Raw genomic sequence first — 14,545 nt, forward strand, 5'->3', positions numbered from 1 at the left:
GTACCTTCATACTTATGCACCTTACTTTGTTTTTTAGTTTATGTTTTTTCTACAGATATTTATGTAACAATTGTTAAGAGTATCTCTAAATGGTATCTTACTCAGAAAATTTCTGTCCTGCTCAAACATTAAATTCATCTATTGTAACACCTTTTTATCTCAAAATACCAAATTTCCATCCAAATCATTCTAATTTTTCTTTTTCTTTTTACTAAATTGTATTTAAACAATATGACTTCATTAAAAAATAATAATAATATATTATGTATAATTTCAGTATAAAAATAAATATATGAACCGAAATAATATGTATCAAATATGACTTCCGTTTTGTGAAAAATAGAAAATTAAAATTATACTTACAAAATTCATATTCTTGAAACCGAAGTGACTTTCAAAACGAATTATCCATTTTTAAAATTATATTTTTATTTTATAAGTTGTCTTTAATATTTTTATCTTAGTTTTTAGATACATTCTCTTGAGGAATTTAAATTGACTATGGTCTCTCGCGTGGACTTAAAATTCATAAATTGACTGCGTTTCAAATATAAGTCTTAATCCTAATTTAACAAAAACCCTAATCATCTCTTTTTCCTCTAGAACTATTTATTCTCATAATAGCCAGTCTAAATTAATATATTAAAAATATAATTAGGCATGTTAATTAAGATTCCAGTTTTATTTTGTTGAAAAAAGTATCAAGTAAGATGGTTTTTGTATGACAAAGTAAAATTTAAAGATCAAAACCATATAAAAGTATATAAAAGATTGAAGTAAAAGTTGTTTAATGATTATATGACAACTTCAAAACGTCAAACAACCTTTTCCTATTTATAATTGAGTTTACCGCGTCTTTTCATTTTTTTTTAAATACTGTAATCTTATGCTATTTTTAAGATTCAATAATCTGACGATAATTTTTTTTCATCCACTCGGAATAAAACTCTCCTCATTTTATATACTACGTAGGCGTTTATATATATATATATATATATATATATATATATACACACACACACACACACATACATATATATATATAGAATATATTTTCACATTCTGATTCAATAAACAAATAAATTACTATTGTGACCAGAATAAAATTAAAGCTATTTATTTTTTAAAAATAAAAATTTGTTTTCAAAGTTTTTATTTTTATAACTCTTTGTTTATTACTTTTCAAAGTTCATCTGAATGATATGTCTTTATTTTCAATTGGGCCTAATGTTTTTGATACATTATACAATAGTGGGCCTACATGGACTCACCGGTGATATTAACTTCTTCTTATACTTCCATGTTTTTTAAAATTTTCATTTTCCCTTTGTTGTGTATGGGAGTATTCGGTTTGGATTTCGTTTGAATTCTACTTATTTCAGATTTAGCAGTTCGTAAAGTAATATGAAAACTTAGTGTTTTTGTTTTCCTGAATTAATCCAAAACTCGAAAACAGTGTTTTGAATTACCACGCCTAAAATACAACTTTGACTTTTGAGTTTATATTATTGATTTGTAATTCAAATCATGGCAATAATATTTCAGATTTTACAATAAAAAAATTGTGATATGATTCCATAAATTGTTAAATCTGTCATACGTCGAATATTTTACTTTTAAATTGTGTAATCTGCATCACTTAAATTGGAGTTTTTATGGCAAAAGTGTATAAAGGGATATTTTTCACATCTCTCACACCCATGAAGTTGGAAGAAGAAACTAACAGGGTGCATAAAAAATATATATTGGGCTTGGACATATTCCAAAACGTGACCCATAACAGGCCTAAAGAAAAAAAAACTGATAGAAGAATAATCGATAGCCAAGATGACCGTAAGAGAAACTTGAAAAAAGAAAAAAATAAAGTAAGAAAGATAGAAAAGAGATAAATGTTTGAATCAGAGCGTGGTTTGCATTGTGACATAGTAAATTTTCGTTTTCCGCTTTGGATTCCGTAAGTGTTGATCGGAGATATTCTCCAATCACTCTGTGCTGTTCGATCACCATGACCATCGACATCCAGACCTTGGAAGACAGGTACACTTCATCAACTCAACAAAATGCGTTCTCATTTTTTTGTCTGTCTTCTTCAATCCTTTGTTATTTTCGGATTTCTATTGGCTGTTTCAGTACTTCGCTCTTAATTTCCTTTGAATTCGCCGTTGCTTGTTGAAATGAGGAACTTCATGTTCTCAAACGAATTCGCTTTTTCGGTTGTATTGTTTAATACACTGAATATCATTCCTCCTCCCTTTGCATTGTCTTGTCGAATCAAAATATCGGTCTATGAAGAGAAAATATGAGCAATAGCAAACTTACTAGTAATTTGTGTCACGCCTCTTGCTTAAATTCATTGATAGTTTTCGTAATTGCTAGTGAAGTCACTGTACTCTTTTTTTTTTTTCGTTTTTGTGTTATTGATTCCATTCTAATTAGCTAATATTGATTTTGGTTCTAGGTATGTTGATTCTTGCAGGAGACAGGGTGTCTTGGCTAATTCTTCTATTTTGTCAAGTCTTTTCAAGGTCAGTTATCAATTTGAATCACAAAATCTGCTAGACCACTGGAAAATATTTCACCATTTTTTATATTCAAATATATGCAGCTTTGCTCTTGTCGTGGTTAGTGCGTCAACTACGAACCACACAAACACTTATAAATGTATAATGAGTGACTCTAGTAAGAACATTTGGTTATATTCAATTCAAAACTTGCCATATGTGGTCCAAATTTGTAGTCCTATATTCTTACAAATAACGAGCTTTTAACATGAGTCAACCCTCTATACAAAGCAGTGTATATATATTTATTACTCCATTTCTTACTGTGCTTAATCTCCCTGAGTAGGGAGCAGCGAATGTATTCATTTTTATATTTATTATGGGGTTAGGAATCTAAGCCTGACCATGATCGAACAGGCTGAGGTCAAAAAGTCCAATCATGAACTGTGCAAGCTGGAGATTTTAATTGATGACCTAAAGGATGTTGATATTGCTCCACTTCTTGACTTGTGCATGAACTTTGATGCTTCTGAAATAGAAGCTGTTGATGTTCGTAATGAATCATCATGTGTATTAAATGGAGAACATGCATTGTCATTGATGCGTGCTGTTAATAAAAAGCTTCGAGTAGTGCATCTACAGGATCTGTTGCATGGGAAGGACTTCTTACGGTATATTATGGTATTTATGATGAATTATTTTTGTATAAACGACATAATTTCTGATTTCTTGTTTGTTTTCACCTCCTTAACAAATTTAAATTGGTGACAGGGAATTCCTAGCCTTTGAAATTCTGGCTATTCCAAACATCTAACAATCTTCATGTTATTGAATTTGTGAGTTAGGTTTTTAAGTGATTAGAAAAATATCTTGCAATGTGTTTTTATATCAATGTGTCTGACATTATTATCCTGCTACTGGCTCTTTTCTCTCTAAGGATTCCCTTTGTCATTGACTGTAGCCAATTAACATAAATTCCATGAGGTGCTTTGTTCCTATTAATGATATATACCAAACTGGCTTATGTTTGCCTAAAAGTCTAAAACGTGAATGGATAATTCATCATTGGGAGAACTGGCTTTTTATGGTTGTATTTTCTGATTTTATAGGTTTTGTTGTATATTTTCTTTTTCATGACTATGTTGGATCTTACCATTAGGGATATTTCACAAAGAGGTTTGGCATGCCAAGTTTTGACATTGAGGTGCTCATGTTTCCGAAAGCTGAACTTAACGGGAAAGTTCATGCATATGCATACCCTAAATCTTGATTTCAGTACTTCCCTTACGAGTTTCCAGGAGGAATGTTTCAATTGTATGCCCAAGCTAATGCGCCTTTCAATGTGTGATACAAGGATTACAAATCTTTGGACAACTGTTGCAGCTCTCTCTAAGCTTCCTTCTTTAGTGGAATTAAGGTTTCAATATTGGCAGTATTGCAATGATGCTGGGACATCTTTTACCTCATGCAGTGGGAAGTCTGATGACACTGCTGATTTTAGCCTGCTTGATAGAATTCCTTTTATTGTTGAACCCTTGACCAATACAACTGAACTGACAGATCCCAACTTTAGTGCTGAAGATCCACTAAGGAATTTTTATTCCTTGGATGAAGAAGTTATAAATCATGATGTTCAAAGCATGGCTGAGGATTCATCTGATGACAGTGAAGTTGACTTTACTAGTCGTCATCATAGATACTGGTTGTCTTTTCCTGGGTGGAGTGCTGAAGTGCCTCTTCTTTATGAGGTAGTCAACTAAGCCACTTTTTCCCTGTTAGTAGATTTCCTTTACACTCTGTTTCTTTTGGATGAATTAGAGTTGAAAGAATTAGAAGGATGAGATAGTCACTTCTAGTTTGGATTGTGATACTCTCTCATCGTGGAGGGATGTGTGTGGGAGACAGGTTTATTTTATTTTATTTTATTTTTTAATTTTGCACTTTCTTGTTTTATTATGAGTGCTTATAATGTAGTTTTTGTTTTCTAAAAAAGTTAAAATAAATACTTAGACAGGATAAAACGTTTGTAAAAGATTTGGGATCATCATTGTTTGGTCAAATAAATAAATTATACAGAAAGGTTATTTTATGTAATATTTAATTTTTTTTACTCTCTTTACCAACAGTCCTCATAAGTTGATGTAGAATTCTCTGTTATTCTTTTTCATTTCTATTCATCCAAACAACATATATTTTCAACTCCATCTCTATCTTATTTCTTTCTTCCATTTATCCAAACAAAGTATTATAGTGGCCTCAATAATAGAATAACAGTAACAAATCTCTCTTTGTAGCTAATATGTTTTTCATTATTGTAAGATAATAAATTGCATACCATCAGTTAGTGAAAAAAAGATAATAGTTTGGGTTCTACAATAGCAGCATCATTAGAAGTTCAGGCTTGTGAGGTTATGGTGTCACCTTATATTTAATATTCCTTTATCTATTGTTTAGAATGCCATTTGGTTGTGGTAATGAATATGGCTTGGATACTGAAATAGTAGCCTGCATCAACATTGTTTTTATGGAATACAGTATTTTGAAAGTTTAGTAAATGACACTATTTGTTGAATTTGGACTACAATATAATATGCCTGTTTTAAGGAAATCATAATGAAATGCTTGATATTGAATTGCTTAGAAATGATTTCATGTTACTGTAAGTTTCTTCTGATCACATTATCCAAGTTGTTGTTTCTTAGGCCTTCTTGATCTTTAATGGTTCATGTTACAGAATGAAGATGAAGAAGATTCATCTCAAGGCACTTTTATGGAACCTATTACTGATGTTTCTATGAAGTATATGTCTCGCCATGCATCACCAATATGCTATGAGAAGCATTACAGAGAGTTCATGATTGCTTCATTGCCAAATCTGAAAAATTTAGATAATATGCCTATCAGAAAGATTGACAAGGAAAGGGCTACTGGAATATTTTCTCAATACTTTGAATATCTTCCATATAAATGGAAGCACAAAGAGAGTGTTGTAAGTATCTTACAGAAGAGAGAAATAAAATCAGGCCAGAATAAGGTGCACTCTTCCAAGAATAGGACGTCATATCCTTCTAGACAATCCCAATATTTTTATACTAGGTCTCTTTCTGCTGCTAAATTGGGATCCTCAACTTGGCCTTTCTTGCATCCCCTTTCTCTAATAGGATCTGAACTGGACAAGGGCTTTCATCCAAGGCAGTTTGAGTATCATCCATCTGACTCCAGTTTGATGGTGTTTGGAACTTTAGATGGTGAAGTAGTTGTAATCAACCATGAGAACGAACATATTGTTAGTTATATTCCATCACTTGGAGCAATGAATAGTGTTTTGGGTCTCTGTTGGCTCAAAAAACATCCCTCTAAGGTATGTGCTTATTGCATAAAAATTGATCTTGTAGTTATGCTTAGTACGGGTATTAACTTCTCTAGTGGATGCTAGCTGCAACATGTATTGGCAGTTAATCAGATTTTACATAATGTGTTGTTTGTTATACATAGCCTTCTAGAGACAAAAGTACGTTTAAATAGAGAGATACTGTATTCTGTAAGAATGCCAGTACAACCTTGCCAGCTGTAAGGATAATTGGGTATTTCGTTACAGAAATCAGAATGGGTGTAAAGATTATTTATCATAGGCAAAACCTGTTCTATTCTGCGTTGTTAGAGAATTTAATCCAGCACTTTTTTTATTTGGTTGTCAGTTTTTTATTCTTTTATTTTCCTGTTATTGCATGTCAGCTTATAGCAGGATCAGACAATGGTTCCTTGAAATTGTATGACATCCACCACATACCAAGAAAAGTTACTGGCATACATGGGAATTTTGGTCGGGTTACGTTTGATGAATTTGACCAGTTGACATCTGTACATGTTAACTCTACGGATGAACTATTTCTTGCAAGTGGTTACTCAAGAAATGTTGCTTTATATGATATCAACAGTGGGAAACGCTTACAAGTGTTCACAGATATGCATCGTGGACATATTAATGTAGTCAAGTTTGCTAATCATTCCCCATCGATTTTTGCCACTTCATCGTTTGATCATGATGTGAAGATGTGGGACTTGAGACAAAAACCAATACACCCCTGCTTTACAGTTTCAAGCTCCAGAGGAAATGTGATGGTTTGCTTTTCTCCAGATGATCAATATATTCTTGCTTCAGCGGTGGATAATGAGGTAATTTTCATTCAGTTTTGTGATTGGTTTCTGGTGACCGCATTTGAAGTGAAACTTTTTGTTATCTATTTAGCAATAGTCAGTTGTAATACTGTAATGTTTAGTTAGTAGTTACCCCTTAATGGTTCGGTAGAGTAGACTTTGAAACAATGCAAAATCTGATTCAGCTGTAAAACTAGTAACATATTCCATTGGATTCTGTTGTCTATGTAGTAAAGCAATTTAAGTTGATTCAGTACTTGTCTGTCTTTCATTTTGAATTTTTTTTTCTCCAGAACACGTTTTTTGTATCCAGACTGACATGACTTTATTCAGGTTAGACAATATCTGGCTGTTGATGGTAGACTTCACTTAGTTTTTGATATAGCTCCCACTGAAAGTTCTCAAAATTACACCCGTTCTTATTACATGAATGGGAGGGACTACATCATAAGTGGGAGTTGTGATGAGCACGTTCGTATTTGTTGTGCTCAAACAGGGAGGCGCCTAAGAGATATATCCCTTGAGGTAAAGCAATCTTCCATTTTTTCTTCTTTATACATCAACAAAATGTTACATTTACAGGAGGCATGTATAGACACCTAAAGCTTTTTTTTAGGAAATTATTTCTCTTTTGAAAAGATCCCTGGAAAGCTGCCAAAAAAATAAAATAAATCTGAAATCAACCACTACATATATGCACTTGCATGATAGAGCTGGACCATTTTTTAAAGCTAGACTTCTCTAACTTACCTGTCTGTTTATATTCCCTTTTATATTTTTTTTTCTATGAAACAAGCAGTGTCTCAGAAACCATCACAAAAAGGAACACAGAATTACTAACATCTGCTGCCGTATTTTCATTTTATTGAATTATTGTTTCATTGTGGTACGATTATTCATTTATTTTTATGCAGGGAAGAAACTTAGGAAGTTCCGTGTTTGTTCAGTCTCTGAGGGGTGATCCTTTCCGGGTAAGATATTTTTGAAAGCTTTTCCCTGCCGTCTCTTAAGGAAAAAGAAAAGGCTTAAACGGGTTATTACGAGCAATGTGTGGCTTTTTATAGTTAAATGTATTCTACTATATAGTTTTTGGATATTTTATGATTTTTCTCTTTCGTTTTTTTACAAGATTTTCTCCATAATTTCCGCCTTCTTTCTTTAATTGTTTCCGGGGGGAAACTTTCAAAATGTCAAGTAGCTTGAATATGAAATTTCTTGCAGTATTCTTGCGGAGTTTTGTTTTCCTAATTAAAGATGTCTTCCAGTTGATTGTGATTATTATTATTAGGTTTAATACATCATTTGGTTCCTACTTTTAGGAGTTTGGTTCAAAGTAATCCTACCTTTTAAAAAAGTTCAGTAAGACCCCATATTTTGTTAAAAAATGTTCAATCTGGTCCTTTTCGCTCACGCCGTTAAAAACATAACGGTGCAAATGCCACTGTGGCATCTCATAAGCACGTGGCACACGTTAATAGGTGGACTTAAATGATTTTTTAATTTAAAAAAAAAAGTCTCTGCCACGTCATCATCACCATCTCCAGACAAACCCTAATTTCTCTCCAAGAAACCCTAGCCGCCACACCACCATCCAGCGCCGTCACCGTCATCCTCGCCGGCAGCTGTCCTCTCCAACGCATCACACGCCCACACCAAAGCTATGCGACGAGAACGCGAGAAACCCTAGGTCTCCACAGTTTGCTTGCAGGTCTGATTGTGGTTGCAGGTGGAGGCAAGCAGCGGCGCGAATAGTGGTGGAGAAGAGTGGCGATTCGCGATCTGTAGCAGCTGGCGATTTGGCTGGTGGTTAGTGGTGGACGATTCTGTGGTGGAGATTGGACGGCAGTGCTGCTGGCGCGACGACAATTTGGCTGGTGCGAGGGTGAAAATGGTGAAGATTGGTGGTCGCGGCATAGTAAGGGATCGCGTTGGGTGGTGGCGCGAGAACGAAGGTGAGATGCGAAGGTGAGATGCGAAGGTGATGGAGGTGCAACATAAGGGAGAAGACACTTTGGTGGTGGCACGTGATGTGTTGGAGAGGACGGCTTCCGGCGAGGATGGAGGTGACGGCGCTGGATGGTGCGGCGGCTAGGGTTTCTTGGAGAGAAATTAGGGTTTGTCTGGAGATGGTGATGATGACGTGGCATTTGCACTGTTATGTTTTTAAAGGCGTGAGCAGAAAGGACCGGATTTAACATTTTTTAACAAAATATGGGGTCTTACTGAACTTTTTTAAAATGTAGGATTACTTTAAACCAAACCCTTAAAAGTAGGGACCAAATGATGTATTAAACCATATTATTATTATGACGTGATAGCTATTCTGAAATTCCTTATATTGTGACAACCTGACCCTTCGGCGTGTGTTTTTTCTATAACCATTTTCTAAAAATCCAATCACGGCGTGAAAATTGAAATTACTGTTTGTTGAGTAGTTTATACTTGCAAAATTCCTCACCATGCAAAAGTATGTGTAGATTGGTGACAACCCAATAACTTTGTGCCTTGTTATTGTGAGCTTTAACATAGTTAAAGGTGATTGTCTAGTTGGGAAATGCCCTTCAGAAAGAAAGGAAACAATTATTTTATATTTTCATTTATCTTGTATCATGTATTTTTGTTCTTTTTCCCTTGATATTATGAATAGGATAGAGTACCACGTTTTGTTTTTTTAATTTCGTCGTATTATGGGTTTCTCTTACTTCAGTAGATTGGAACTGGAACTGTCGCTGATCCGAAAAGTATTCGCAACATCTTGTTTCTGCAATTTCAGTTCTCCTTGTTTCATTTAAATGGTTTGTGTACAGGATTTCAATTTGAGCGTGTTAGCAGCTTACATGCGGCCAGGCTCCAAGTCTAAAATTGTCAAGGTTGTACCATATTTTCTTGTTTCTTTTGTGCATTGTTCTAGAGCACGAAAGTCTCAATGATATGTTCGCTGTTTTCTCAGTTTTCTCTTACTTGTCCAGAGTGTGAATAAGAAAAAAGAAATTGAGGTTGATGGATCCATTGAGTTCGAGCATCTGAATGTGGGAAGATAATGACTGCAATACTGATAGAAGAATGCTACATTGCTATTTTAAAAAGACCAAGTTTCATTTTCTAAAACTAAATATTTTGCATTAAAATATTTCTAAAAAAATGTTATATAGTTTGAAGAATTCTATAAGTAGTGCTTTTGTGGTCATTTGTTGCCTTTAATATTAATTGTTAAGAAGTTCTTCTGCTATATTTAAAATTAAATGCATTTTATATCTAAATGTAAGAAAGCTACATTATTAATACAACAGTCAAGTTTTTCGCCTTCATTCTTTCGTCACAGGATATTCTTTTCCAAGTTCATTTTTTCAATTTACACTCATTTCCATATATTACTACAAGATTTCTTTTTACATTCGTTCTAATTATGTCTTCCACATTGGAAGATTCAATTTGAACTTACTAAGCTGGAGATAAGTGTTCTGAAATTTGTATTCTTGTTTATTTTTGTAGATCAACTTACTAGCATCTAGTGGCCATGCCAACAAGGATGATTCTTATGATCTGCACCCTTGTCCATTTCACAGCATGGGAGCTTGATGTACGATACTGTACTTGTTGTATAGAGGTTAGTTACAGTCTGTTTCATAGAGTTATAATTTGAAGCTAGCATGCCCATAGTTTTGCTTGCTTGTAATGAAAATTTAACTAGTCTAAAATAAAAAGCATTCACTGTCTGTAAAAACTTTTAATGTATAATGATGTTATATGATGAAACCTGACATCTCATCTGGTTGTTGAAATTCTTTTTAAATCAATGCCAGCTGGGAATAATATGATGAAATAAGACGGAGATAAATTGACCGACGGTTGCACTTTACCTCAGAGCGCTTCAAGATTTTAATTGAACGATTTGAAATAATTGATTTTGGTTGTTATAATTTTTACTTATAAATTTTAAAATTAATATTTAGTCTTTTATAAAATATTTTTTTTACTTTTAAAATTTTAATTAACTGAATTTAGTCTCGCGTATATGTTTTAAGATAAATAAGTAACATTTACTTTGTGGATTTTAAGTTTTTTTTTTTTTGATATGATATATGTTGAAATGGATATTTTCTTTTCTCAAACTCTTTCCTTTCACTTTTTTTTTTTCATTGATGCAATCATTTAATGATCTAAATAATTATATTAGTACTAGTAAAAATGGACAACACACTAAAGGAAAATGAAATTGTCAGTTTTACATGCTTCTTTTTCCTTGTTAAAAGTGCTTCTTTAATTTCCAGCTTTGCAATTAGAATTGGAATAAACCTTGTCCAAAACGCTGTAAGAGTAAATTTTATACAAATTAAAAATAAAAAAATTTGTCGAACAATAAAGATCACTTTGCAAAACATCCAACTATTACAAGTTTTTTCAAATTTTTGTATTACTGCACGTTCCATCTCTCTTGGCACCATTTTCATGCCACTGTTGCGGAATGTTTGGATCATTTTAAAGTTCCTTCAAAAGAGCAGCTTTGTAAGTGATTTTTTCCCTATCATTATGTACATGATTTTTAATTTTACTTTATGTTCTTTTTAATTTATGTATATGATTTATAATTCAATTTTATAACTGTAATACATATATGATTTTTTAAAACTAAATCCAAATACAATAAGAAAAAGGAAAAGAAAAAACTTTCGCTGATTATTTTATTATTGTGTTTTCTAGTTTTCTTTAGAACTAAAATATAATTATTTTAAAAATTATTTAAATTCAACAGCTTAAAGATGACACGAGAGAACCCTAAGAGAGGAATGGTTGGAAAAGATACTATGGACATAATATTATAACACTAATAATTAAATAGAATTATAGTTTAACTTTTTGTAATACATAAGTAATTAATTAGTGTAATCTAATACTAAAAATTAGTGTTATCAAAATGTGTTAAGGTAACCTGGTTCACTACGGATTTGAGTTGGGTTGGGTTCGAAAAAAATATAATTTTGTATGTGCGTTAGTTTTCAACCTGGCTCATCCGAATTGAACCCGTGATGAGTCGGATGGATTGACTCACCAACCCACCTAATTTAATTTAATTATTTATTATTTTGTGTTTCAATATTATAATATTTTTATTATTATATTGTAGATAGAAATAAAAAAAAGATGTTTCAAGTGAGAAAATATATTATAAATTTATCTATTCAAGACTTTAATATTATAAACGAACAAGTGATATAAAAATTATCAATATTAAAAACTTATTTGTTCGCCTTTTGTGTTTGTGTTTTTTATTACGTTTGGATGATATGATTATTATATTTAGAGTTTAACATTATTTTAGAGTAAAATTTATTTAGATTTGAATTAAAAAGATTATGATTTTTTTATTTAAAAAAATTTATAATTAAGTGAGTCACTGAGCTTCAACCCATGTGGTGGATTGGACCGGATTTAATTTTTTTTCAATTTGCTAATAAATGAGTCGTGTTGGATTGACTCACTAAGTTGCTCAACCCATGATGGGTTCAGTCGCATTACCTTCAAATTTTATGAAAACAAAAATACATAAATAATTTTATAAGGAGAAAATCAAAACTTCCCTACTTTAATAGAACTAAAAATTTGTTTAAGTCTAATTTGAATCACTTGCCTATATAAACTTAGTTTGAAAATTTATTGGAGTGGGATGAAGAAATATTAAATTGTAAAAAGTATAAATGAGTTGTAATTGTAAAATTCATTTAAACAGTGTAAAAGAAGCATAAATAAAATGTTGGCATGGAAATGCTCCAATATAATCTGAAGAAGGGTAGACATTCGAAGACAAACAAAAATAAGAAAATAAATAAATAAATGAAATAATATAATAAAAATATATGTGAAATAAGTGAAAGAGCAATGAATAGAATAGTTATGAAGTTGTTGTTGTGGGATACAGCTTACATACAAGGGAAAGAAAGAGAGAGAGAGAGGACGACAACAACACAAAGTGACAAACAAGTGTAAAGCTTCATGCGCAGGTTGTCAGAAAACGCGTTTTTTCCTGCTTCTATGCTCTATATTACGTTTACAATTTTTTTCATAACAAAGACAAATTAATTTTAATACAAATAATTAATATAATGACAACGAGGGTTAATGAATTTCACCTTTTGGTGAAACCTAATATGAATCTTATGATTTAGGTCAATTTAAGTTTCTTTAACTAAGAATTCTTTGAAATTTTATGTTTAATGACTTTCCTTTTAGTTTTATATCACAAATATTTTTTGTTTGCTTATATATAGCTTTTAAACTCCGCAAAGAAATTAAATAATATACTCGAAAAATTAATTAAAAACAACATATGCAGAATTAAAAAGAGATATACAAAAAATACGATTTTTTTTTATAAATATAAAAACTAAACAACTAACTTAATCTATTTCTGAAATAAAATAAACCTAAATTCAAACCTTTTTCAGTTTAAAGATCAATTTCGTGTGATACAAAAATTCAAATTAAAAAGCACTTGTTCTAAAATGATATGCAAAAGGATTATACCATAGACTTATATTTTTAGTTTATAAATATGACGTGTATTCAATTTAAAAATATTTATAGTCTGTCACTTTAGAAAAGAAAAAACATTGTTTTTAGGTTTTGTTTAGTAGAGGAAAGAGAAAATAAATAGGCTAAGAGGAATAGATTTAAATAAAACAAATACAATTAATTAAAAAAGATAATAATTAAAATAAAAAATTATTTTATTTGTGTGAATAATGCCTATATATAATTATTGTATACAATAAAAGATTTACTAATATATGATTTTATTTATTAATAGCTGTTTATTTCTTTAAACTTTATCGTCCAAAAGATAAACGATTTTCACAATCATTTAATTGTTTCTTTTCTCTATACTCACTTATTCTCTTTTCTCGAGTTTCAAAACATACCATTTAACTTTTTAACTACTGCATTTAAAGAATTAAACTACTTCTTTTAAATTGTTGTTAGTTTCCAACAGTAAATAAATGAAAAAAAATCTTATTTTCAAACTTAAGAAACAAAAAAAAAATTGAATTTCGAGAATAAAGATAATTTAAAAAATAATTTGAAATTTCTGAAACAAAAATCATAATAAAGTAAAATAATATTTACTCTTTTGGATTATTTTATAAAATAGAACTCGACTTGGTTGTAAAAAGGCTACTATCCAGTATTCCCCATTTTCATTTACTTTATTGCTACCAACTTCATAAAGAAGTCACTGTCTAGTAGCTTCCAATTTCAAGCTTCATCACTATAAGTACACGCAGCCTCTTGCAAATGCCATCACAAAGCAAAATGAAGCTTCTCTTTGCCACCCTACTGCTTTCTTCTCTTCTTCTAAGCTCCTCTTTCTTGGAGACAGCCACGGCGTACGAAGAATCATGTAAGATTTTCAGTTGCTGCTATATGTTGTCTAAGTATACATATTTTGTGAAACTAAGTGTGATGTGTTTGTCTTGTGTGTTGATGGTAGCTTATTGCAGCAGCAAGTGTACGGATAGGTGCTCTGCCGCAGGGGTTAAGGATAGATGTCTGAAGTACTGTGGAATATGCTGTTCGGAGTGCAAATGCGTTCCTTCTGGAACCTATGGGAACAAGCATGAGTGCCCTTGCTACAGGGACAAGCTCAACAAGAAGGGGAAGCCCAAATGCCCTTGATTCCTTCAAACTCATGGAGACAGATTGTGTGTTGTGTACGTTAGTTGTTTACAAATGTTTAAGTTTTGTGTTAAGTCTAATCTGTTTATCTGTTATCTGTTATCTGTTATCTCTGTCAGCTCATGTGTTGGATTCTTGCATAATCCTAAACTTCAAGTTTCCAATATCTGTTGATGTTAGATCTAAATCCGAATAAATTAGACATTCTGCGTAAA

General features: G+C 31.7%; 2 protein-coding genes across 6 annotated transcripts; both read left to right on the forward strand.

The window, feature by feature from the left end:
* The first annotated feature begins 1,806 nt into the window (after positions 1-1,806).
* Positions 1,807-10,518, forward strand: LOC124840310 (transducin family protein / WD-40 repeat family protein). 5 transcript variants are annotated; one of them, XM_088097308.1, is made up of 10 exons: positions 1,812-2,037; positions 2,459-2,525; positions 2,891-3,172; positions 3,661-4,249; positions 5,236-5,862; positions 6,237-6,677; positions 6,993-7,184; positions 7,574-7,630; positions 9,467-9,529; positions 10,152-10,518. In XM_088097308.1, the coding sequence occupies exons 2-10, from the start codon at positions 2,461-2,463 to the stop codon at positions 10,236-10,238; spliced, it is 2,403 nt and encodes an 800-aa protein (XP_087953434.1). In that variant the 5' UTR covers positions 1,812-2,037; positions 2,459-2,460; the 3' UTR covers positions 10,239-10,518. The 5 variants fall into 5 exon arrangements, with proteins under 5 accessions (XP_087953437.1, XP_087953434.1, XP_047172309.2 ...); XM_047316353.2 differs by having other exon boundaries at positions 2,919-3,172; XM_088097309.1 differs by lacking the exon at positions 2,891-3,172 and having other exon boundaries at positions 1,813-2,037.
* A 3,377-nt stretch (positions 10,519-13,895) lies between these two features.
* On the forward strand, positions 13,896-14,545 carry LOC124840311 (Gibberellin-regulated family protein). Its single transcript, XM_047316354.2, has 2 exons — positions 13,896-14,055; positions 14,146-14,545. Exons 1-2 carry the CDS (start codon positions 13,950-13,952, stop codon positions 14,328-14,330), a joined length of 291 nt encoding a protein of 96 aa, XP_047172310.1. The 5' UTR covers positions 13,896-13,949; the 3' UTR covers positions 14,331-14,545.

The sequence above is a fragment of the Vigna umbellata genome, chromosome 8 (assembly GCF_029865625.1).
Source record: "Vigna umbellata cultivar VRB3 chromosome 8, Vumbellata_1.0, whole genome shotgun sequence".
NCBI classification, from domain to species: Eukaryota; Viridiplantae; Streptophyta; class Magnoliopsida; order Fabales; family Fabaceae; genus Vigna; species Vigna umbellata.